The following is a 27,309-nucleotide window of genomic DNA, read 5'->3' on the forward strand; positions in this document are numbered from 1 at the left end:
AGAAAAATGCATTAAAGGTACTTGAGAGCTTTTGTGATTTTACTCTTGCCTGGACTGGAAAATTAGATGTTGATTGAAAAAATGGTAAAAAACTTTAAAAAACCCCACCCAAACCACACACTAGCCTAAGTCAAAACACAAGATTTGCAACATCTCCCTGGATACACAACTAGGTTTGCTTACACCAATGGATTCGTAACAGTTGTTTCAGAACGTATTTGTAATGAGCAAACCAACTTATGTTTTCACATGGTTATTTATACCATCCCAATTTTTCAAATATTTCAATAGAAAAGAAATAGCTTTCAAGTTCTGTTCAAAACCCTGACATTAATTTCCCAGATTCATAAGGGAACATAATATGCATCATTAATTATTCACAATTTTGACTGCATGTATATTTTTTCAAACAAAAATGTATGTATCCATGTATACACAACTATACATAACAGGATACATGCATCCTGAAAAAATTACTGAAACATATGTAGTATTTTATAGTGACATCTGTTCTAAGAATAAGTAATAATCAGGTCTATTTAATAACATTCTTTACGGGTTAGTCTGAATAGCTTTATTATCTCACCTTCATTGTCGCAGTCTTGCAATGAAAGCCATATTTGATCTACCAGACCAACTCCTTTTACTTCACCATGAACTGGAATGGAATGCATTACCATTAACGCAATTAATGCCAAGTTTGGTTTGCAATTGCCAATGCTACTAGTTTTTAAGTTTATATTTCTACATAAATTGCTTTATTTTTCCTTCTACACTGCAGAAAACATCCATTATGATACTTTTAGATTGTTCTCATTTCACATTTACCACCCATAACCACCTATAACATGAGAAAGACTGTCATTATTGGTATTTTTTGGACCAGATTCTACCAGACATAAATTGCACATATGTTTTAGAGCCATAGAAGCACACATCACTTAAAAATATTTATTAAAAATTGCAAGATCATGCTTTATAATAAGCAGCAAGGAGATATTCTTCAGCCAAATACTTCTTGGTGTATATTCTTGGCCTGGAAACACAAACTTGTGGTACTAATAGTCTGCACAAAAATCAGAGTCAAGGCTTGGTCATACTGCATGAAGCATTTTTGTTTTATTTGGTTCTTATGGTCTTGTCCAGGACTTTTGCTTTTGGTGGGTATCACATAGAGGCAAACCCCCTACTACCTAACATTGAAACAGTTTGTACAGCAGCTGCTGCTACTCCTCATGCCCAGAACTGAAAGTAACCTATAACCAACTTGTGTTGCCTAAAGCTTCTGCAAGTGCCCCGCTGTTGTGCCAGAGACCCTGGTGCTCCCTTGCTGAAGGCAGGAGGTAGCCATGCAGCTAAACAGCAGGTATCCAAATCTCCCTCTGTTCTATTTCAAGGCACCTCAGCATGTGGCTGAGATCACACAAATGTGGACAGAAGAATTGCAAATTCAGTGCTGAGTACTCTTTGCAACATGAAAAATTATTAACTTCCCATGCAAAGGCAGCAGATCTGTAGCCAGCAGATCTGGACATAGGTTATAAATTCAATGTAGGGACAAACACCTAAAAATAAAAAATATATAAAAGCAAATCCCAACCAAATGGCAAGACTCGATTTAAATAATCTATTTAAATTATACCACTTGAAAATTTGTTAACTGCACATTTATATATATATATGTACATACAAACTCCCTCCAACATATTTCATATGAGTCACTGAAGAGCCTTTTCCTTGGAAATTGCATTAACATAAAAAAAACAGCAATAGAAACAGATTTTCTATCACTCACATTTTATGAACACCATAAAATCAATAGAATATATAAAGAATTGATTTAGGCCATATTAAATATTATGTCAGTGGAATGAGCAAAGTGAACTGTGGACATTCTTTGACTGATTCAGGATTATGATCAACAGCAAATTTGGATCCATCATGTTCAGCAAGTGTGATTAAATTAATAATATTCTATAATAAAGCTGAGTTCCAGAAGCTTGCTCCTGGAATTATTATGATAACTCTAAACTCTGTAATGACTTTTGAGCTTTATCTTGTCCAGATTTTCCTAAAAGGCAGGAAAAGGAAGAGGCCTGAGTGTTATTTATTATTTTTCAGCCAACACAAAAATTATACTAGACCAGACTTTTTAGCTCCTGCAAATATATTCAGTTCATTCTACTCAAGCCAACAGATCTTAAACATCACTTTAAAGTCACAGAATTTAATTTTCAAAAAGCAGACAGTGTAAAGCAGTATGATGCCTTTGTGAAAACAGAAGCATTTAAGGAAAGATTCACAGTCTTGCTTGCTTTTTGACAAAGCATCAAAACTCTATTTTGGCAGCTTATTCAGAAAGAAAGTACTTGGCTGAGAGAATACTCTAACAGAATTCTAAACAAAAGATATTAAAATATTTTTCTGTATTTCTGATTGTTTATGATGTTTTTCAAAACAGGAAAGATATTTTACAGGGACAAATATTTCCACTGCCATTAAAGGAGCATTGTTTCCTTTACTGCAACTAAAATACTGGATCTAGTACTCCCCTTAGGATTTAAAATATAACTTCAGGAAGTGAGGTTAATTAATGAGCATGTAACATATTTACTTAGCCTACATTGAACTTAGTTCTAAATAAGGGAAAAGAAATGTATCAAAAATCTAGAAAAAAAGGCAGACAAAAACCATATTAATATTTTTTAAAATATATATTTCACATGCAGCTCTGGAAAACAAACTACCAAAACACATTAAGAAGCATCATTGCCCATGCAACGGAAACAACCTTTCCCTTGCAAAGACAGAAAATTTTCTCAAACTCAACTCTATTTTACAACTCTTGCAAAATCAAATAATTGATACATAACGTTGCTTAGCAGCTTTCCTGTCCATAATGCAACCACAGTATTACTGGAGATAGGATGGCAGGCTAAAAGCCTCTTTCATGCCTGACATGACGCTGTTCACAAAAGCAGCACCCTTGTAGCTGGATCAGAGCAGAGCCCTCTCCAGTAATAATGTGACTTTCTGTCAGAGTCCAACTATGCTAAGAGTTATTGATGACAATCTTGAATAAAATAGTAATTAAATCTTCCAAAACACTTCTATGACTGGACAAGGGTTATGAGAAGGACAGACACCAAGCAGCAGTTCTGACCTTGAAAGAAAACTATTGACTGGCTTTTGCCTTGTGAAAGGAAGGAGGGAAAACTGAAACCAACCATTCTGAATCATTAATGAGCTCCCACAGCATGCTCCTAACTCCAGTTTTTTACATATCCATGTACATTTTTCTTTTGGCTTCTGCAAAACTAGTTCATATGCAACCTATACATGAAAAGAAACTATAAATCCATTCAAGATAACATGAAGACAACCTGTAGACTGCCACTCAAAGTTTGTGTATGTCAGACTGTATAACCCTTAACAACATAAATGTTACATATACTTTTAAATGCACACACACACATATATATATATGTTTTTGTGTGTATGTGTGTTTTCTCATATTATCTTAATTACTGTAAATGAGTAAAAGATGCTATTAATTGTCTGTGCTACTACTATATTTCTGTTTGTACCACTGAGGCAGAATGTGACTTTCCAGTCTTTTGATAATTCCTAGGACTGAAAGAACTTCGAGCATATTTTCTATGAGGAATTTGGCCCTAAAAGAGGAGATGCTTAGGTTGTTGATTTTTAAAGAAAAGCTCTTTATAGAATGAAACAACATAAAATTATATGAAAAGTTATAATTTGTGTGGCAGGAAAAATTCTAATAACTGCTGTTTTGTATTGATTAGCACTAAAGTGATAGAGAGAAGTAAATGGGGAGCAAAAAGCCTACCATTAGATAAAACATAGGAAGATGTGTGATTATTTTCTCCTTATTTATCTTAAATTGTACTCATCCTCCTTCTTACTGAGTTTTCCCTCCTCAACATATTCCTCAGTTTTTCTTCTATGGCCTCGTTTCCTACAGACAGTCTCCAACAGCTTTTCTTCAGTAGGTCCTGCCATGGTGCAATTTACTGTACACAAAGCACCCTCCTTTGCTCTTGGCTCATCTAGCAGTCCTAAAGAAAATCATCCCCTATTAATGTACTTCTGGACAGAAGTCATAATTTTGTTTATAAAACTATTTTTCTGATACCTTCATTAAACAAATCAACCATGTTAAAAATGGGAAACTATGAAGCCAAGATTTCTTTTTAAATATGATCAAACCAAGTGAACTTGAAGAAAAACATCCAACAGCCAAAAGATCACTGACTGTAGGAATTTCCTCTTAAAGAGACACAGCCCAACAAAACCCAGCAAGGTGGAAGTACTAAATGATTTTTTTGTTTATCATCCACTACAAGAAGGAATAAATGTGATGACTCCTGTCCTCAAAGCTGTCACACAGCAGTGCAATAGCAGAAGTATACAGGCTGTGCCAGCACAAAGGAGTGCACAGTGTTGTCTAAGACAGTGAGTTCATGTGTGAGAGAAACTGGTTACTTTCAAAACATCCATGTGATTAGTTTCCCTTTAATTGCCTATTTAATTACCAATACTTTCACTGTCTAGAGATTAGAAATGCCATCTTTACCAAGGATAATATGGTAACATTGACGATGGTAGGAAGTGCTACTACTAGAATTAGATTCAGTTGCCTTCTACGCTAATAGGATATAAAACCTCACCACAGTAACACAGCAGTTTCTTTACTTAATAATTACAGAAATAATGTAATGAGATAATAAGCCAAACATTATCTTACACCAAGTATATAGAGGATTAAAAATTCTATACTGGAATAAATACATTCAGAAGGAGATTATCCCTCTAGCCCTGAACTCTGAAATGCAACACTTCTGCTCACACTATGGAAATACGCATTTTTGTATGCTAGTAAAAAAAGTCCAAAAAAGATTAAAAGAGCAGAGGTAAGAAACCGTGAGCTATACAATGATACAGACACTCATTAAGAGGGAAAGAGATGAGTACAACATGCGAAGGACAAGGCACAAACCTACTCTATAGCAAAGCCAGAAATAAATGCGCCTTCAGTGCCAGCACAAAACTCCTGTATGACCACACAGTAAGTTCAGCAAGAGCTTCACAACAGGAATTACATGGTGCTACACAGAAAGAGAAGAACCATTCACAATGTTTCTGTTCAGCTTACATTTGCGAATTAGCTCTGTCTGTTCCATAAGATTCAAGCAATGAATGATGAGGTGTTACTATGCCATGAACTGGCAATACCTAAATGCCATATCCAAGGGTTTATAACACCTATGAATTAATTCTTTCTGATAAAACCAGAAAAAGAATATTCCAAATTAAAAGACCATAATTAAATATCTTGTTCCCCTTAAATTTCAAATTAAAAACCCTCTCACTTTGGTCACATGTCTGTGTTCAGCCCCATGGCTGTTTTTATAAAAAATCAAGGAGGAATAAAAGGCAGTGGAACATATGTCTGTAAAAAAAGTTTGAAATCTTGGCTATAACTCCTACAGCCACCTAACTACAGGTCAGAGAGGACCTGCAATGGTTTGCAAACAATGATCGCTATACAATCCTATGTATAAAGTAATTTACAGACCAAGGACAAAACTTTGCCCTTCTATGCATGTTACAAATCTCCTATCTGTGGCATCTATCACAGTGCTGATTCTGCACTGACAGGTGGCTCCTATTTCCATCAGTCGTGCTTCTGGTGCGGAAAAAGCAGTAAGACAGGCTAGGGCAAAGAGATTTGTCTCACTGCTGGTTGAACCCTACAGCACCCAACACCATGCCAGAACAAGCCATCCTTCTAATTTTACACAGCTGATCCACAGTTCTAATCAGCTGCTTCTACATGAACAATGATGCATGTGGTGGGTGGGAGAAGCCTCATTTTTTTTTGCATTCATTATTTTAATTGTACATATTGTACACACTGAAATTCACTGTATTCATTGAAATAGAGAAAAGTCTGGCTGCTGATTACATTTGCTACTGTATTCTTGGATATGTTCACAGCCAATCTCGTGGCTGAATGCCACTGTACAAAGCTTTGCTATCTCAGCTTCCTACCTTATTGACCATAGTAGCTGAGGCAAAAGAAGCACATTTCTTGGCCCTGCATCTTTAGTGACATTGATCTGGCCTTGGTGTATCCCAAGTTCAAGGTTCAATATTTTAATTTTTCTTTCCTTTTTTTGTTTGGTTTTCTTAAAAAGGTGTGTTGGAATTCAAGACTATGCAGATTCAATGAGGGGCACCATGTAAAACAGGTGACTGCAGGACACAGTTAATAACTAAGCAGCAGGACATCACTTACAACAGAAACAGACATCTTCCTCTGGTCCCATGATATTATTTTGAAACACAGATATCTTCTGGTATCAAATTCCACACTAACAAACCAGCCTCACGACCATACAGTGAGGCTGTATGACTACAAGAGCTTCATTTCAGTTTGGCAGCCTTTAGAGACAAGAAAAAAGCAAGCTTCCCAAACTTTCACTCTGCTGTTACTGAGCTCAGAGCAGCTCCTGGGCCCAGTCATGGTGCCTGAACAAAGTCTGGAAGTGTTTGCAAAATACCTGTAAAATACACATTTCCAAGACCATCTGCACTTAGAAAAAGCTCTTACATTGTTGTTCTGCAATACATTATCAGGCCTCTCTCTCACGTCATCAGAGATGATACTCTCCACAGCTCTCAATCCTCTCCCCTCGGGGTTTTCTTTTGCTTTCATTCCTTTCTTCATTAACTTTCTCACTGTTTTTTTTTTTCTTTTTGGCTTCTCTTCATGACATCATGGACCATTACAAAGCCTGGTTGGGACTTTCCCCAGACAGACAAGAAATCACACTATGCCTGTTTTTGTCATGCTTCCAACAGAACTGAAGTGAATCCCACCTTCCCCATCACAACCAAATACGGCATCTTCAATCCCAGCAACTCTTACACAGCTCTGGGCTCCTATCTTAGTCCATTCACACTCTTCTTTTTGTAATAAGAATATAATCAGTCCTTCCAGTACAAAATTGGAAAAGGGTGTGATTTTTGCCTTCTTTGGCTTGTTTTCTCTTAGTTACACCACAGCCTCTCTTCTTCTTTCCTCATCACAACTTCAGAAATTCCCTACCTGCACACCTTTTCTAGTCTTCTCCCTTGGACCTGAAGTCCTCCTCTTCTGTGCTTCCTTGCCTCTATTTTCACTTCCCTCTCACTCTCTTCATCACTTCTCTGGTCATGTATAAGATCAAGTTTGGGCTTTTTTGGTTTTTATTCTGGAAAAAAGTAATCCTATCTAATTCTGAAGCTTTTAACTGTGTTTTTCATTGTGCTTAATGACTGATTTGTAGGAGGTTCACCTCCTGTTGCTAGTTGGTTTGCTATTCTTGGACTATTCTTCTGACTAGAGTCAGCTTTGTGTGTACCCAAAACCTTGCTCAGCCCATGACAGTTGACCCATGACTCTTACTCTTGACCCATGACAGTTTTATTTCCTACTACTTTAACATATCATTCAGCTTCTGTGCCTAGAGTTTTGTATGATTTACAGTTCAGAACTATTTATTCAATCAAAACTGCCACACACTACACTTGCTTACAATTATTGAATTCCTTACAGTCTTTCTCAGAAAGGAGACAATGTAATTTTCTTCATGAAGTAGTAGTCAAGATGACACTAGTATGTGGAATCTCCAAACACAGGTATCGCCGCATAAGACAGATGAAGCTCTACACAAAGAACTAGAAAACATTATAGTGCAGAAAAGGAAAACTGAATCTGTTTGCTCTGCTTGCAATAATCATGCAAAATCAAGTGAAGTTAATTTTCCATATTTTTACATCCTAGATTGATCATCTTTTAGACCTTTTCTGCATTATTAGCAATCCCTTTTAGTGAAATTAAACAAGATAAATGTGCCAGAACAGCAATCATATTCCAGAAACTGTGCATCATAAGCAGTGAAGACATGTAGTATTTTAAAAATTGATGTATTTGGTTTTCAAGACTAAACTATGACGATACTGGACAAATTAAAACCATGAAATTCTGCTAAATGAAGCAGTAAATTATTTTGAGTTACATTTAGGAAAATATTTATCTACCTGTAGCTGACTGGCTATACACCAAAATAAGAATGCACTAGCATATGTGACCACAAATATGAATGTACATGGACCCTTCAGGCTCTGTAAAAGGATTCATCAGTTCAATCTACAACCTGTATTGTGCTTACTACTAGGCTCGTGCAGTTTTCTTACTGGCACCAGCAAAATACCTATTGCTACACATTTTGTGCTTTACACACATACCAGCCAATGGAGTCAGCTGCATCTGAAGAGCAGCTAAGGCCACCCTCTGATATTTCAGTTCCTTAAACTCCCTCTTCCATAAGATTTTTGTAGCTAAGACAGAGAAGAATAGCTCTGACAGACAGAGCTAAGACAGAGCAGGCTCAGAAGAGACCTTGCTACCTGGAGTTCTTCACTGCTACCTTTTTTTTAAGTCCTGCCACATTTGGAAGCAGTAATACCACAAACCACTCATATTTCATTCCCTATCTAAAAAGCTACTTAAGAATCACTCTAAGATGTTCATTCATCCAGAACCCAGTGTTACAGTGCCAAGGTTAATTGAGGAGCTAAAGGTTAAGATTAAGTTCCACCTGTTCTCTGGGAGGATTTAGTTTCCAATGTTACTTTCCCAGATGCACATGGAAGCTGACACAGCCAACCACACGACCTCTGCCTGCAGCTCTTCTCTTCCCAAAGAAATGGTGATCCCCATCAACCTAAATGAACCTGATTCCCATCTACACTAATTTACTGGCAGAGCAGTTAAAGGCGCCATAGTGTAAAAAAACATTCTGGCTCACTGACCTTTTTTTGTCATTTATGAAGGATGATACAACCACATCAACATTTTTAGATACCAATGATGCATTCTCTGCAGCCTAGTTCCTCATCCCCTTCAAAAATACCCCCACTTAGTACGGGTACTACTTCAGTTTAAAACATCAAGATATCTCTTTGAGTAGGTAACAGACACTGAATTCTGAAGCTGCCACTGTGGCTGAGAGTTTGTTTTTTTTTATAATTTTCCTCTTCACATTGAAGCAAACTAATTTGTGACCAAGCTGTTGAACTGTAAGAACACATCTCACTTAAAACATTTTCATAATATTGCTCACAATCCTGATTGCATTTTCAGGATTGGAATGGAGAAGAAAATTTATCAGTAGTCACCCACAATGGAATGTAGTTGGAAAAAGACAGGGTACCTAAGTAGCTAACTCTGAAGTACCGATTCAAAATTTAAGTAATCTTGAAACTAGGGGAGCTGAAAGAGGCACTAGAAAACCCTCAGAAGCTCCATGCCTTGTTCTTAAAAAGCAAGCAATAAATGACAGGAACTAATGTGGTGTGCACAGAGTGTGAGACCTCAATGGCAAGGATCACTGCTCCAAGGCCAGCTGGTGTACATAACGGTGCACATGAGCATCCTTTTTATCAGTGGTGGTCAGTAAGAACAGTGCCTATCTTTACACTTCATCCAGTCAAAGAACCTGCTGGTAGAAGCATAGGTTTTACTTAGTAAAAACATTGCCCTGACTGCTGGGAGAAAACTGAAGTTTGTAAAACTTAACATGGCCTCAAAACCTAATCACTTAAGTGCTAGGTGGCTGTGATTAATACTGAATGCCTGCTGCAGCATGAACAGTTTTCAGAGAACATGGACAGGGGTAACAGCCAATTGCATAAAGACTGTAAACACATGGAATCCCTCTTCCTTTAGCACCAGGAAGGTACACACTGTCAGCTCAGAGCTACCACAGGCAACACCAGCAGGCTGGCAGAAAAAGACAGTCTCATTCTTCTCCCAGGATTACCAACTTCTCACTATTTGAATTTGACACCCTTGGGCCTGATCTGTACAACTGGACAGACATTTCCAGTCTGTGCAGGAACATGCAGACTCTGACCTGAGGAACTGTCTGAATACACCAAAAGGAAAAGCAAATTATTCAAATTTCTCCATGTCCTTATGACACAGTGGCTCAACAGTCTGAAAGCAAAAACATACCTCAGCTTCTTAGTTGGTTTGCTGTTATGCTGCTCTTGCACTTGCCACAGAACCTGTAGACTATGCCGTGTCCAAGACTCAGGTATGGCCTGCTTTGCCAAGGAGTGAAAGCAAGAATATTTCCTCTGATTCCTCTGCCTTCATGATAGATTATCTGCTGAGCTGCACTTCAAGTCAACCATAAGTAATTCAAAACTATTCTATTGCTTTGCTAAAATGTACTTATTTTATACTTTACCAAAACAACACGGTGCTTAACAAACAGAAAGGAAAGTTTTCCTCTCTCATCAGTCTTCCTCTGTGCAGCACAGAACACAGGAACAGCCATGTTGGTCCAACCAAATGAAACATTGTCCTGGGTTGTAAGATACGTGTGTATGCTATTTGCCATCTGTCAGAGGTGGGGCAGTTCCCTTCTGTTAATCGGGCAGTTTTCTTTATGTCTTTCACAACCAATCCTCTCTCTGGGGAGATATCTTCTGCTAATGGGCCATTGAGTCTCACTGCATGACTAAAAGAAATTACATCTAGTGAGAGGCTGATTACATCTGATGAGATGCTCTGCCCAGGGGGAGGAGCCAAACATTCCTACCTGGATATAATCTGAGACTTGGAACAACAGAGACAGGCTTTTTCCACTGGATTCCCAAAGGAGCAGCTGTCTTCTCCACTGGATTCCCAGAGGAAGACCAAGCCCATCTACATCACCACTGGACTTTCAGAGGAAGACTACACTCTTCTACAGGATCACTGCTTCAACAGAACCACAGCCATTGCAGAAGGACTGCAGCTACCATTGAATTGGATTGCTACCAACACCCTGACCAACAGGGTGTCAGGTTGTATTCTGACCCTGTCAGTGGTTTATTTTCTGTTTTTCTTGTACTATTGCATTTGTATTTTTTTAAATTCTCCTAGTAAAGAACTGCTATTTGTATTCCCATATCTTTGCCTGAGAGCCCCTTAATTTCAAAATGATAATAATTCAGAGGGAGGGGGTTTACATTTTTATATTTCAAGGAAGGCTCCTGCCTTCCTTAACAGACACCTGTCTTTTCAAACCAAGACAAACATCTATCGCCCTGCCTCTGACATGAGCCAAAAGCATCTGCCTGAGGGATTGTGTTAGCACAGAACAAGCGCATACCAGAACACCTTTGCCACACCACATCACAAAGATTGCATGTGCTAGAGGTGATACCTTTGTGCTTAATAGCTGTATCGCTGAAACTCACAGCTGCTGGGCAGGAACAGGCCCTGTGCCATCCACCTGACTCACAACCTGCACTCTTAAGGCACCCGGGCTTTACTAAGCCACTGGCAGGTTGCATGATTTCTTGCGATGGCAGCAGAATAGTCTGCATTAATGTTTGCCTGGAGCACGCTGGGAGAGGCCACTGCAAAAGCAGATGCAATGCACAAGCTCCAGGCATCATGAAAAGCTGCTACAACACCTGCCTAGCTGGCAAGCCAGCATTCAAAAGCACAGAAAGTGGAATTAGCAGGGGAGGCTCTCTACTATTCTCCAAAATGACTAACAGCAGTGAGAGCTTACAGGCCTCCAAGACAGCCACGGGCAGAAGTGTTTTGCTTGGGGTAGGCACAAAGACATGATTTGACCTTCTAATTCAAAGGTTTTAATTTCACCTTCAAACTACTAGAGAGATATTCAACAAACACACAACTACATCACGGCCAGCTGAAGACAGAAAAAACATGGACAGCTCATAGTGCACATCCCCACATGCCACAGGAGAAGAGATAACAGTGCAGCTTCAGAAGCTGTGTGACAAAACACTGCAAGAGCCCTCTCCAATAAAAGCAAGGGATGTCAACAGATTCTGGTTCAGACTCTCGTGCAAAAAGGAATGTTATTATAAGTTACATTTCTGGTGCTGCCTATTGCTACAAGTCACAGATGTAACCTTTTGAAAGGCACAAACCTATCTTGGTTTTTAAATTGATACATATGTGAGGATTTTGCCAAAGCTTAGCTCATGAACTGGATGGAGCAAAATCAAATTATATGCTGGGGTTAGTTGGTTTTAATTGTTTTTTGTCGTGCAGATTTGCCTGTGGAACAACCAAAAACAAATGTTTGGGTGACCTTAGCCAAGGCAGCAGGCTCAGATACTATATGTTTGTCTAATTCGGAACCAAAAAAACCTTTCTCAACCTGTCTAGTTGGTGCACCAGTAAAAGATTTGCCCTTGGTCAAAAGGCAATCCAATCATGAGCCAGGTGAAATTGACAATAGGAACAATCCTGCATTGAATTGGAACGTTTGGGCCAAAGAACTTCCCAAAGCAGTATCTGAACCCCAAGAATTGGAAATCCATGGTTCTTTAACATTGGTTTTTTTCTTACATTTACAGCTAGTGATTGACGAGAAGGTGATCCTCCAAAGTACAATGTTACTCCCCATTATTTTGCATACAGAAATTTAAGTTTTTGTTGTAATCATTCAAACAGTTAGGATGTGCTTTCTGAGGCTGACCAATATCCATGACAATTGCCCAAGGGATATTGGTTCATTTGTGGAGATAGGGCTTGGCAGGGCATTCCATCACACCTTGAAGGTGGCCCATGTAGCATTGGAATGCTCACTGTGATAGCACTTACTGCCAAAGCAGTCATGAAAAAGAAACAAAGGGGAACAAGATTTGCTCGTCATTATGATGAGAGCTGTAAAAATTATTTCATGCCTTGGAAAGTTGCGAAAAAGGTTTCAGCAGGTTTGCTTTTACCCCAACTGGCTTCAGCAATGGCATTGAAACAATTAGGTCGGGTTGGATGTTGGCTGAATAAACAAACTAATGCCACATCCACTGCAATCAGTGACATGTTGACCGATGTTAATAGTGTTAGACATGCTACCCTTCAAAATAGAGCAGCAATTGATTTTCTTTTACTGGCACAAAAACAAAGTTGTGAGGAATTGGAAGGATTGTGTTGTATGAACCTGTCAGACCATTCTGAATCCATCCACAAAAGCATACAAAAACTGGAAGATCTGACAGCCCAAATTAAAGAAGATAGTAGGTCCTACTTAGATGACTTGTTCCAAGAATGGAGCTTTGCACCTTGGCTAAGAAAACTTTGCAAGATAGGTCTCTATGTATTGAGTGTTTTGGTAGTGATATTAATAGTAATACCCTGTATACTTCAGTGTGTGCGATGAATGATGAACAAAACTGTGAAAGTTGCGGTCACCGGCTCCTATGCCGAGAGCTGCCACGTGAAATAAAGGGTTCTAGTAACTCAATTTACTGCTTTTTAAGGCATGTTTTCTCCCAGTTTGAATCACATCTACTGACCACAACTAAAGTTAAAATTTCTCCTACTTTAAAGGCCGTACATGGCATGTCTCCATGTTGGGGCTGGCCCTGTCAAATGTGGAGGCAAATCTGTGATCTCACTCCTCACAAGGGGTACAAATGGACACCTTCCAGCTGCAGATGCTTCCACATACGCTCTGCAGACGAGTTGTGGCAGTACAGAAATTGTGCCACAACTGTAGGTTGTACTCTTCTTATTTATGAAAATGATGCCTTTAAAATCCAAAATGTCTGTGAGGGAAAAGGCCTGAGTTCTCACACATGCCAGCTCTGTAGTACCACACCATCAATGCTCAGAGCAGGCAAGAGGCAAAGGGGCTAATAGAGGGAGGAGGACCAGTCATGACTGGCTAGCCAAAGTGCCAAGAAGAAGTAAAGCTTCATGACAAAGCAAATCATAGAACAGTTTGGGCTGGAAGGGGCCTTAAATATCACCTGTTCTCAACCTGTTTGCCATGGGCAACCTTCCACTGTCCCACACTGCTCAAAGCCCCATCCAACCTGGCTTTAAACACTTCCAGGGATGAAGCATGCACAACTCCTCTGGGCAACCTCTTCCATTTCCTCACCACCCTCAAAGTAAAAAGTTTCTTGCTAATATCTAAACTAAACTTACACTTTCAGTTAGTTCACATATTTTGTCATCTGTCAGAAAAAGGTGAAAGACCTTTATAAATACTTCTTGTATGTCTGCATTACTCCACCTTGTGCTCCAGGGTTTTTAGCCAAGCCAGACAGTTGAAGGAACAGTGCATTAGCCTTTGACACCATGAATAAAACAGATGTAGCCTAAATAATAGTTACTAGATAGTTTGCCCATTTTACTTCAATATAAAGGATCCTGTTACATTGCTCCCTCTCTGACCTCTTTTTTAAGGAGCTTCAAAAATCAAACAGAGCAAATTAGAAAGATTCTCGATCCTGCCCTATTTGGTTTTTTATTTCAAAGATAGATCTAATTTTCCTAAATCTGGTCTCTCATTTCCACGCTAGGAGTGCCATCAAGTCTTCCTGGTTTCTGCTGTTGGCAAAGCAAACAGCACCAAATGAGACAAAACATGTCAGAGTACAAAACAGAAAGTATTACAGACTCTACTTTAACAAGGCAATTCTGATTTTTTGCGGAATACCAAAGAGGTGTCAGGACAAAATGGACTATGAGGGCAGCAAAAAAGTTCTTCCATTAGGATGACCATTCCTACGTCACTCATGATCCATATATGGAGGAAAAAAGTCATTATATATAACACACTATTCTGATCCTTACACTGGATTATCACCCAACCTGAGGACTGAATGTAAACCTAGCATTTAAAGTACTAAAATGTGAAAGGCTGACACACTGGCCACCGTGAGGTAGAGAGGCATACTCATACTGCACCAGTGAGGAAACACTGGGAGGTACATTATCTACAGAAAAACAGCAATTGAGAAGAGCTGTGAGTCACTTGGAAAAGATGTGTTTGGCTACCCACAAAGAGAGTACTTTGGGGGTTTCACTGGCTGCAATTAATTAATACCTAATGTACAATGCTGATCCCAGGTTATAGACATTCTGGAAGATGATGAACATGCATCAGGCTGTGTGTGTGAAAATGAGATATAAAAGGACCTATTCATTCCAGTTATAAAGTGTTACTTGAACTTTTTCCCAGAACTGAAGTAAAGCCTAAAGTGTTTATTTTACTAGATATTCAAGAAGCTTGGCTACCTTTTGTCTTGATTTTTCTTAATTTTTCTAAATTTTTGTACTTCTTCATTTCTTCCTAAGATGCAACAGCACTGCTGCAGTAATGGCTTTATAGCATTTCCTGTTTTTCTGAAAGAAGAAACACCATAGACATCACCAGCTCAGCCCGCTTGGTGCTGAGTGTATGACTAGACACTTGCAGAGTGCCTGTCAGCCTCAGCTGTTCTGTGGAAAGTCAGTTCAAGCTGGCCCAGCCTTCAGGAGAAGCCTCTGCTGCCAGTCACTTCCGCATCAGCCTTTTTCCTGGAGATCATACAGTGGGCCTCAATTCTACCAAGAGTACCTTCTATTTATCTACTACTCATGTTTCAAACTAGAGTGTTTAAGAACTGCTTGGTTTTTAGCATTAAGTTTTCTAGCATTGAACTTGGACACTTCCTCAAAGGGAGATCAAAACCAAGCACATATGTACTTTATAGTAAATGATGCTTAAACCACTGAAGAACTGAGACAACAAGAAAGAAAGAAAGAAAGAAAGAAAGAAAGAAAGAAAGAAAGAAAGAAAGAAAGAAAGAAAGAAAGAAAGAAAGAAAGAAAGAAAGAAAGAGAAAGAAAGAAAGAAAGAAAGAAAGAAAGAAAGAAAGAAAGAAAGAAAGAAAGAAAGAAAGAAAGAAAGAAAGAAAGAAAGAAAGAAAGAAAGAAAGAAAGAAAGAAAGAAAGAAAGAAAGAAAGAAAGAAAGAAAGAAAGAAAGAAAGAAAGAAAGAAAAGAAAGAAAGAAAAGAAAGAAAGAAAGAAAGAAAGAAAGAAAGAAAGAAAGAAAGAAAGAAAGAAAGAAAGAAAGAAAGAAAGAAAGAAAGAAAGAAAGAAAGAAAGAAAGAAAGAAAGAAAGAAAGAAAGAAAGAAAGAAAGAAAGAAAGAAAGAAAGAAAAATATAGACTAGCTTTGCTGTTCTTTAGTAATTTTCCTTCTTTCTGATTCACTGATTTTTATTTCATCTGATAAAACTCTGATTCTTCAGTCTGATCACAGGTAAACTTACCATTATCATGATCTACTTTCTCTCCATCTTCCACTCCTCTCATCCTCATTTCCTCTCATCCTCACTTCCTCCTATATCCCAAATCATGTCTTTCTAAAATTCTCCATGGGCTAAACCACAATTTGCCCTCACAAAGTAACACATTCCCAAAATAGCATGACCTGCATATGGGCAAAAAGTTCATATACAGGCAGGTGAAAATTCACCCTTTGTACATAAAAAAAAAAACAAAGGAGAAACTGTAAAATAAAGACCTATGAAGCAGTGCGGATGTAGACTGAACACGGCGTTTGGACTCTGCAGATTAAACTATTAGGACTGTCTTATTCTTCCACTACCTTGAACTAGGAGCTCTGCTGTTTCTGTGTGGCTCAGTCCACATCAAGGTAGAGTCTTAGAAAGCATCATTTTCAGCTCTTCTCAATTCTACTGTATCCATGTTTTCTCTTCAATCTCTTTGCATTTCATCTCTAAGCTATCCTCTACTCAGCACCTCCCCAGTTCTCCATTTCACTTCATGCACACCACATACACGCATATTCCTTCATCCCATCACCTGCGTGTATACTCTTTTAGGAGGAGGGGGAATGAGATAACAGGTACTTGTTTGCACTTGCTTTCCTCATTTTTCACTCGCAATGGCTACAAGGTCTCAGAAAATTTTCCTTTGTTCATAATATTAGTGTTAATAATACCACCATAGTAGTCTGAATCATGTAAAGTTCTAAGCAAGCTAGTAACTCCTTTTCTCCCTCAATCATTACAACTGAGTTTACTTTTTGCAATCAAAGAGTCTAATGCATCACTACATTATTAAAAATTCCCCAGTTCAGTTCTGAGCTATCTTCATAAATCTTGTCCTAAATATGAGGCATCCTCTACTTGCTTGTTCCTACTACAGAAAGAGCTACATTCTTCTATGGTATCTTGCACTTTAGGATTGGACTCAGAAAACATAATAGCAGACCAAAAGAGATACCTGAGACCTAAAAGTCAAATTTTATATGAATAAGAACAATGGAACTCTAAAAATGTCTAACAGTATGCTCTGATAGGGCGACACAGACCAAAACCAATGCAATAAATAGTGGTCTTTTTTTTTTTACTGAAACACAAGAGAATGGTAACTTAAATATTTTAAGATCTTTGTAAAATCCTTTGCATGAAATCACGTTTATGGATCAGTTAATACAAACTCTAATTCTTTGACACACTTATAGCAATTTGCTCCTTCAAAGTAAGGTACTTAGAAGCATTAACAACTCTATCTTCCAAATGTTCATGTGATAAAGCAATATTACAGCCCCCATTAACAAGTGATGCACCTAAGACAGACAATTTATATGATTGGTCCACAACTACAGGGACTGGAATGTCAGTGTCAAACAATAAAAAAAGCTCCTTGCGTGTGGTTCAGATGAGCAATATCATCATTGCCTTTACATTGTCTACTCACTAAAAATACTACAGATTTGAGCACATTCATTTTACTCTACATCTGATCTTACAGTGCTGACTCACATGAATTTATCCCTCTTTTACATTCTGCTCATTGACTAAGTAATGGAATGTTCTAAAGATATTAAAGGATTGACACCCACAGAATTGCCATTTGGGTAGGTACAACACAGCACAAAATCACTTCTATAGGTTAAAGTAGAAACTCAAAAAGTTCAGTATTTCAGTGACTTGCTGAAAGTCAAGCAGAAGATGTGTTCCCAACTACAAACTTGATCTTTTTAATGATTTTTCTGAAAAGGCAAAATTGTAGCCATTACTGCTACAAGCTTAGTGCATACCAGTTTGAATATTAGGTCATACTTGCCAAACTGCAGATCCTTGCTGAATATGCAAAGCTTTTCTTTTGTAATTGTTTTAGAATGAAAAGTCAAATAAGTATTTCTATTATAACTGAATTTCGTTATTCTCCTACTCTATAAGCAACAACTCAATTGCTTAAGCAAGATGTGATGCATGAGTTAATAGTAATCATAAAAACTCTCCCTTTTCCTGGATCAATACTTCAAACTACTCAGAGATACCTAAACACTCCAAAATCCTAATTCTTCAATCACTACTGTGAATGAAACAGAGGGGTTTTTAAGTCCCTTGCAATCAGCCCCTCTCCAACAACAAGGTGAAGTCGTGGAAAATTAAAGCAGAAAAACCAATGACCATTTGCTATATGCTTACAGGCAAGTAAGACACAAAAGATCTTTCCTGACAGCCCTTAAGTCACACATTCCTACACAGACAAAGGAATGTACAAAATTCTCAGACAGAATGGTAAGGCATTCTATTTTCACCTGGATCGTATTAAGTCATGTAAATATGTTTGTTTGGGTAAATGAGGGTTAAAGTCAGTAATTATGTTATGTCATTGTGTCAAAAGGATGATTCTGTTCTGTAGGGAGACTCTTACCATGCTTTTGTACAGTGTTTCTTACCCAAACTGAAATATGGTAAGACAACTGAGAAAGATGACGCAACTGAAATGAGTTCCAAGCTCCCTTTCCCTGTACTGTCTTTTGGACCAAAGCTCAAAAAGTTACAAGAAGTTAGGAGTAAATAAAATATAGTGAGCTGTGATACACTGAGAAGAAGAAGTATTCCTGCACTATCAGTGTGCTTCTATTGAATAAGCAATGCTTTTATTTAAAAGGTTTTCAAGGATGTTCATAGCCTAACACATATATTGCACAAATCATTTGAGAGAAAGAGCTATCAAGAAGCAGGAGAAAATACCCTGTTTGGATTTTAGAAGGCAAAATCCATGGATGTGCCCCTAATTTTTAATCAGCTTGATGAAAGAGAACAGCACTCTCATTGACAGTCCAAATTTTAAACTTGCACTCAAAAAAGTTGACAAGCAGCTGGCAAGAACTTTAAGGAAAGGTAGTATTTTAGGGCGTTTGTCCTAAAAGAGACACGGTTTTCTCTCCCAGATGAACCACACAATCTCATTACCTGATCACAGAAAGGTAGACTTCTTTACCCTGATCAGCACCGACTTGCAAGGCTTTGAACAGGGGGAAGAATTCATAGTCAGGACATATGTTCAGATACAGGAGGTAGTTCAGAGAGTGCTTGAGGAAGGAGAAGCACCTTTCAAAGCATGACATGCAAGCCCACAGACACAAGAAGATAGCTGGCATTGCCCAAATACAATGTGAATTTCAGACTCTTTTTTCCCTTATCTTTGCACTCAGCTCAAGGCACTGACAGAAATTTCATTTGAATATATGAAAAAAATCCCTCTCACCCTACATGGAACAAGTACACACATGTTTCCCTCTACTTCTGTCAGTTTCTATCTGTTAACTTAAAAGACAGAAGACACTGGCTTGGGTAAGAGTGGCTTCTCTTTCTGACTTTGGTAAAACCTGCACAAACTCCATTTATCTCTATTAGTAAAGCTGCCGTGATAATACTCCTTTCCATGACTATCCATCTCCAGATTCCCAGGAAGCAGGAAGTACTAGGGATTGTCTTGTCACTGGAATAGGAACAGTTGATATAATCAAAAATGTTTTCATCATTTTAACTGAATAATACTATTTTGAAGTTTATCCAATAATTTATCTTCCACCAGTTTTCTTCATACTTCCCTTCATGCTTAATGGCATGATTAACATCTGCAAACTGTCTATTGGGCTGGTTATGCTATGAACCATTTGGTTACTTCCATCATTATTCAACATGCAAAGTAGAATAAAACAGGATTAGAATTACTCTTCCACTAATCCTCTCAGGGAGTTCACAAATGCTCCTTTGTCCTCTCTACTCCAGTTCCCTTCTTAGTTTTCAGTTTCATAAGCTGGTTAGATGGAGTCAGAAATAAACACAAAACAGTAAGAGCTGTCTTGGCAGCCTCCAGTGAATTCCCACCATAAGCATTTTCACATCCCACAGCAGGCAAGCAAGAAAGCAAGCCAAGGTGTTTCGTAAGAGCAACCCACAAGTCTTAACAAACGCATTTAGGAAATTAAATGAAGCTTTCACCATTTATGCTACAACATCTTGCAAGGGTCTAAAAACCTCACCTCCAGATCCAAGCAACAAAAAGCAGCTTTTCATACAAAGCTGTTGCCACTAGGTCCTGTATAAGAAGGTGTTTAAAATATACACAAGCAGCGAAATAGAGAATTATATTTCACCAATTATTCTGATGAATTTTGCTATGGAAATCTGAAGTCTAGCACAACATGAGAGCTTTTTGTACTAACTCTATTTTAAGACTCCTCTAGCAGGGACCACAGATCTGTTCTGTACTAATACTGTTCCCAAAGTCAGTCATTAGAAACTGCTATCTCCTCTAGCTGTGAAAGACAGAATAAAAAGAATTAAGGCAAGAATTAAAACAACTGCTTCATACAGTGCAATCCAACTTCAATCAGAATACAGAACATCCTAAACAGAATGCTTCTGAGTGCTTTGTTTGTCCTTCTCACTTCTAAAAACACTCTATTACTACAGTTTGGAAAGGTAACTGAGAAAAATTAACATACCCCAGGTTATTCTCTTACCTTAGATATACCAAATTAATAGAGAAAAGTAAGAAAATGGGGATAATTTATTGTTATACAACTCCTCAACAGACTTGATGACATATTGATCAGTCCTGCCAAAGAACTGGAAGCTCCCAGAGGACCTGGTGCTCTCTGACACATAGACTGGAAGCTATTCTGCTCCATACAGTACTGGAAAGAAGACCTCAAGGTGAGCTCTGTGGCAGCCTCAGCACATGCAGCGCTTCCAGGTGTGGGCAGCTCTGACACAGCCACAGCTCAGACACACCTGCCTGATCCACATCTCTCTCTGGGGACTCGGTAACTGTCAGTCCCACACTCCACCCGTGCTCAAGCTCTGCAAATACAGAAGAACTCAGCAAAGACACAAGTCTAAGAAGTAGGCAGATGATGTCCATGTAAAAGATGGGATAAACTGACATTTAAAAGTAGGAGGCATAAAACAATGTCTAAAGAGGCTGCAGATGCTTGCTCTGAACCCAAATGAGATGAAAATGTCATCTCTTACATAAAGATATTTCCTACAGGACATGCAGATATGTTAGCCTATATACACTTTTTTCCCTGATTTTCAATGGAAGATTTTTCCAAATACATGGTTACATGAAAAACAGCACTAGTGACAGTTTGACTGCTGCAATTACTGAATGGTTACTTTGTTTTTCCCAAATTGCTTGATGAAGAAGGGTGTGTAGACATTTAACGATGGGGTATCTGAGTGACCATGTTGTGTTCTCAGAACGTAGCAGAAAAAAGCATAGCTTTTTGTATATTTCTGCCTGATGTAACTCAGGAAGTTTTAGAGAGCTAACATCAAACAATTCTCACTGTTTCTCTCAATCAGCTTCCACCTATTTCAGCTCTCTAAATGCAATTCAGAAAGCCTCGAACACAAAGTTTAGGCTGAACTGATCAGTCACAGACTAGCCTTCTGCCAAAACTCTGCAGCTCAATCTTGCTCACTTCATGTTGGTATTCAGGATACTTCATAATGACTGTTCTTTTCTAATGCTACCCCAAACAGCAGAGACATATTAGGAGGAGGTGAGAGACAAATTTACCATCTCAGCAGTTGATCTGCACCGACTACGTTTCTGTTCTGCTCAAATCACATTTGTTCCAGGAAATCTACTCTAAACAGAATACAGGAACACAAAATACAGAGTAGATATCTCTGAAAGGAGCACCTACCAAGACCATGTGAGCATTACCAAATTTTGCACCTAAGTGGTACTGTGTCATAAGCACATTTTAGAAGAAGGACATGAGATTAACAGGAGTCTACCAAAAGATTACTTACCATGTTCTCCACAGACCCTCATCTATATCTCTTAAGAAAGAAATGCTCATCTCCTTTAGCACACAGCAAAGCATCTTCTAGGTCTCTCAGCAAGACAGCAAGATTTTTTAATTTTTTTTTTAATTTTCTCTGTTTTTCTTTTAAATACAAACTCACCCACATCATCAGACATAGACTGATGATACTAGTAAAAGAATATAGTAACGGAGTGGCTGCAGGTTACACATACCTCCATTGTGTTACACATACCTCCGTCTGGCTGCAAAATAAATAAATGAATAAATGAAGGGCTGAGATCTCCCCCTTCCACAAGGACATGGGTACTTGCGGTTCTCTCCAGATGCTGCTCCCCAAGAAGCACATGAAAATGCATCTCTCAGAAAGCACCACTATGACAGGATCCACTGCAAATGCACCTTCTGCTCTTATCATTGCTTCCCCATCGCCTTAATGGAACAGTGTAGTACTGTTTAAACTACCTCTTACATACAGCATAGATTCTCATCAATCAAACTTGAGTTTAAACTTGAGAATAAATTTCATTTCTTATCTTCTTCCTACCTACACTGACTTGAGAAATATTTTACTCCAGGAATTGCCTCAGGGGATTTTGCTGCAGCAGGCAAAGAAATGGTATTTATCCTAAGAAGAAAACAGAAGTAGAAGAGTTTGATCCAAAATCCTACACTGTCTGCATCTACCTCTTCCTTTACTTACCTGATGAATAATCAAAATATTAAATGCGGTGGCATTTAATGTAGCTATTTTGACTGTTCCTGGTTCAGCAGACTACAGTCTCAGCTCATAAAACCCACAACAATGCTGGAAGGTGTAAAACCAACCCTGCTTACCTTTCATACCAAACTTAGAATGTCTTCCAAACTTCAGAATAATGAGGGTTATTACTAAGCCCGTGCACACCAGTGCTGCAATTCCCACCACAACGTACACCTAAAAAAAGAGAGGACACAAACAGACCTGTTTGTTTTGGTTTTGTGTCTTCAAAGACATCCAGCATACATTCATATTAATCCAGTTATGAAAAGAGATTAATTTCAACCGGGAAACATTTGCACTGAGACCAAGAGTACAGAAAACAGACACTTGTTGAGGTTTCTTCTATTCTGCAGAGAACACAGATTCAGACACTTACGAGAACTTTTTTAACATCCTACACATTCAAGGCAGGTGGACGGGAGCGTACATCACCCTTTTCCCTTCCAGCAGAGTGGCGTGTTACAAGAAAACAAATAAGAGCAGCACAAAGGAAAAAAGAACTTATTGTGGGGACGTTTGAATACCCGTATAAATTACCTGGAGTGGCTGTGAAGGCTCCATCACTGGAAAAACCAAAACCAGAGAGGACACAACCATAAAGAACCATATTGGCCCTGCTTTATTAAGGGGAGCTTGGACCAGAGCTTGGGGAGCTTCCACAGGTCCCTATTTACCACCTTGGCCATTCAATGACTCTGCTATCAGATGAGACAAGACTGTCTTGGATCCTCCCAATCTTTAGCCCATTGTCCCAACCACAGTCTGCTCTCTGGCTCCTGAATGCACACTCTCCTCTGCTTGCTGTTACAGAGTCACTGATGGAGGGAGGCTGCAATGTCAATCAGGTTGGTAACCCGCTATCAGTTTCCAACATTTCAGTTCAGGACAGCATGAGAGGCAAAGCAGCAAATTAGGAAGCCTATCAGTACAGTCACTTGTACTAAAATCTATCACAAGCCATTTAATCAAAAACTTACAAGAAATCATGCCTTAAAACAACACATTTGAAAATTCAATGCAGCATATCATCTCTCTAACATGGAGGTGATGCCAGGATGTAAATTCAACCAGCAATCTCAAAAAAATCTTGGAGGTCTTTGTTTTGTAAATGAAGATTTGTTCTCCTTGACTAAAAATTAGATGCAAATTCTTAGGCTAAAAAAATGAAAGTTTCATTTTTCAGAAAAGCAGGGAACAAAACGGCAGTTTTACTTGAACTGAAAAGTGATTCATTCATAAAAAAAAAGGGGGGAAGGACAAGAGTGGGGAGCACTGATTTTATTTTTCATCCTTTTTTTTCCTGAGTTTTGATCACGACACAGTAATAGCTATAGTTTTCTTATAGGCCAGAGTCTTTTTATAGTGTCTGCAATTTTGTAAGTTGTATAGCCAAAAAGTCCACAAATATCACATATCACATATCAAAGATCAGGAAACAATGCATATACTTACAGTGATGCTATCTTCATTCTCTTTGTTGGAAACATCCGTTGAAGTGATTTGATTACTGTTATTTGTGGCATCTCCAAGATCGTTAGGTGTGGTTTCATACTCTTAAGAAAGGAAAAAGTGTTGCTTTTATAATTCATAACTTTGATGGGGAAATGTTTTTTCTATATTTTTTCTGCTCTGTAAGATGGTAAGGCCACTATCAGCTTTAGGAATTTAAGCTCTTTAGGCAGAGCTCATAATTGCTAAAGAAGCTGAAATGTTTTGGGAGGAATCACTGTGGCATGTAATTGAACAAATGTGCTGAGACTCACAAACATGGAAAAAAAAGCAATCTACATCATAATGTGTATCCCTACTGGAAACACTAGAGTTAAATGAGAACTTCATCCATAGAGCTATTTATATGTGCTTCTGACTTCCCATTAAAAATGAAAGACTGCCCTCTACACTGAACTTCACCAGCCTTGTATTCAGTCAAATATAGGACAGTCTTAGAAAATAGCTTGAGCATTTTTGTTTTGCTGGAAAGAACTTGGCACATGGGTTTCAAGCTATCTTACTAATATAAAATGTGAAATAGATGTTTTCATTCGTTTGATAAATAATTAAAAAAAATATTATATGCACAAAGGTTACAGTTTAACCAGGTTACAGTTTAACCAGTTGCTATCATACTGTTAATCCGTTAAAACTTAAAGTGCCTGAGATGGCATGAAGAAATTTGATTGATTTATCAAAATAATTGCACTGACATGGCTGCAGGGACAAAACCAGAACTATTCCATGCAAAGACTGATCATGGCTCAATTATTTATAAGAACTTCAAAATAAAACACAGATATTCAAAATAAAACACAGAGTCCATGATCTCCTGAAAAAATTATTCAAATGAGAGAAAAATAATAAAATGTTATATATACAAAGTTAAGATAAACATGCATTAAAATAAAATTTTAAAATGCATTTATTTAATTATTACATCTGGGAACACACATAACATTTTAATTGCATGACTGTAATGTATGCAGATGAAAGAAACAAAGGGCAATAACTGCACCTATTATAAAATACACCTCCAGCATCGTAATTTAAATTTGCAATTAAATAGGTGTTTCTTTACATGTTTTGATTAAAATCAGTGCCATAAGCCTGCAGATGAAATCTTAAATGTGAATTTGAAAAGCTCCTGCTATCTACAGTGGCACAAACATTTCTGAGCATAGAGCTCCGGCTGAGCAAGAACAGGGAGGGCTTGCACCTAAGCACTATTCTCCTTTAGCTCCCAAGGCCAATTTGGAGAGCTCAGCTGGCAGTGTTAGTAAGAACTTGCACTGGGCTTTTGATCTTCAGGCATGCAAGGACACATTTGCTTTCTGCAAAGCACTTGCACGCTGCAGATTTTTTTTTGGTACAGGAAGCTGTCAGCTACCTCTGGCACCAGTGCTACAGTCAGCGCAGTCAGGATGTCTAAACAACTCAGTCTATTTTGGCTCTAAACTATGCCAAAGGACAGGACTCTTTCAAGACAAAATACATATTAAATACACAGAGCTTTCAAGAGAAAAAAAATTAATTCCCTGATCTTTTACCATTTGAATTCTCCCACTTTGCACTGCATCTCTGTGTGTGTAGCTTACCATGCAGCAAGGTTAGAGCACCAGCAACAGGAGAATGAACAGCATTCCTTGCTTATCCAGGTAGCACAATAGCTGCCTGAATGGCTCACCTGCACAAGCAGCCTGGACTTTCGGACAAGGGTCTGTGCTGACCATCTGTCACTGTGAGTACATCCTTTGCTAGAGAAGAGGAAGAGACTTCTAATTCATTATCTGCAGGCAAAGCCTGCTTTATAACAAGTACTTCAGTCTAAAAAATTTGGGCTTCCTTCACAATTAGCTTGGAAAATTTTCACAAAGATGGTTTTGGCCAACCATCTATTTATTACTGCTTTATAAGACTAACATATAAAACAAATATTTAAAGTCTTTGCTACTCTGACTTTGTAAAACAAACTTTGGAGAAGGAATTTTTTGCTCCCGATTTCACTTGTAAATAACAGCTGATGCTATTTGTAGTTCTGTTTATGCTCAAGCCTGCTACAAACTACTAGAAATCACACCCTAATGAGAACCACCGGTCTGGTCTGTGAATCCTCTGGGTGCCTTCTATATTAAAATGGGTAAGATCTAAGGTAGGCTACATTGGTATACTGCTGGTATGCTGACACTGCTTGCTGTCTAACTGTGAATCATTTGCATTTGAGGTATTGCCAGATCTTCAAAGCCTCTTGAAATGGGTGAATCCGGCAAGGAAAACACACGTGACAGCTATCCAGCACAAGCCAGACAATTGGAGTTGAACAAATTCCTGTTCATTTCACTATGAAATTCTGACATAGACACTGAGCACTCCTACAGACAGGATAACGCCTTTTGACTCATGCTAGATAAGGCTCATATTGCTCTAGGGCCTGGTTCTCTGGTGCTCTGTACCTCATGCAGCCACCAGTGACTAATAACACAGCTGCGGTGATTTGCAGCTGATGCTGGCCAGTATTTTACAGCCATCTCACAAACAAGGTGAATGGCAGCTGAGATAGACACAACAGCACAGTCAGATCAGCACCAGGGGCTCACTCTGCACAGTCATTCTGGGGTTTGGCAGATATGGGGCAAGTTGTCTCCCTCACGGTCACAACCACATTAGAATAAGCATCATGGCATGAAAATAAGAACTCAGAGCCAAAGGAGCTGGCTTTGCACTCAATGTCCTGCTCAGACCCATGTGAGTTGGTTTGCTTCTCTCAGTTAATTTCCAGATGCTGTCAGGACAGCACTCTTGCTTCATCTTTTCCAAGAGCTGCTGCAGAGGTGAGCTAGAGGCACAAGTGACTGCTCCACGCTTGCAGCAAGCAGTGCCCCTTGCAGGCAGGACTCTCCTCAGCAAACTCAATGTCATGCAGCCTGATGTCATCTCATCAAATCCTCTGATTTCTGTTGTGTGCTCAAAATGCTTAACAAAAACATTTGGAAATTGCCTCACACACAAGGACAGCAGTTTCAAACAGCAGAAAGAACACCCAGAAATAAAGTG

The 27,309-nt window shown here is 38.6% G+C and overlaps 1 protein-coding gene across 6 annotated transcripts in view; it reads right to left on the reverse strand.

Annotated features, from left to right (window-relative positions):
• The window catches only part of NTRK2 (neurotrophic receptor tyrosine kinase 2), a 197,437-nt gene that overhangs the window by 118,593 nt on the left and 51,535 nt on the right, over positions 1-27,309 (reverse strand). For 4 of the 6 annotated variants that reach the window (XM_030968213.1, XM_030968214.1, XM_030968217.1 and 1 more), the window contains 2 exons: positions 24,217-24,317; positions 22,839-22,938 (listed from right to left, as the gene is read on the reverse strand). In XM_030968213.1, coding sequence (XP_030824073.1) covers positions 22,839-22,938; positions 24,217-24,317 — 201 coding nt within the window. Of the gene's footprint in view, positions 1-586; positions 659-22,838; positions 22,939-24,216; positions 24,318-27,309 lie in introns of all 6 variants that reach the window. The other 2 variants (XM_030968218.1, XM_030968215.1) reach the window with 1 other exon arrangement.

The sequence above is a fragment of the Camarhynchus parvulus genome, chromosome Z (assembly GCF_901933205.1).
Source record: "Camarhynchus parvulus chromosome Z, STF_HiC, whole genome shotgun sequence".
Taxonomy (NCBI): domain Eukaryota; kingdom Metazoa; phylum Chordata; class Aves; order Passeriformes; family Thraupidae; genus Camarhynchus; species Camarhynchus parvulus.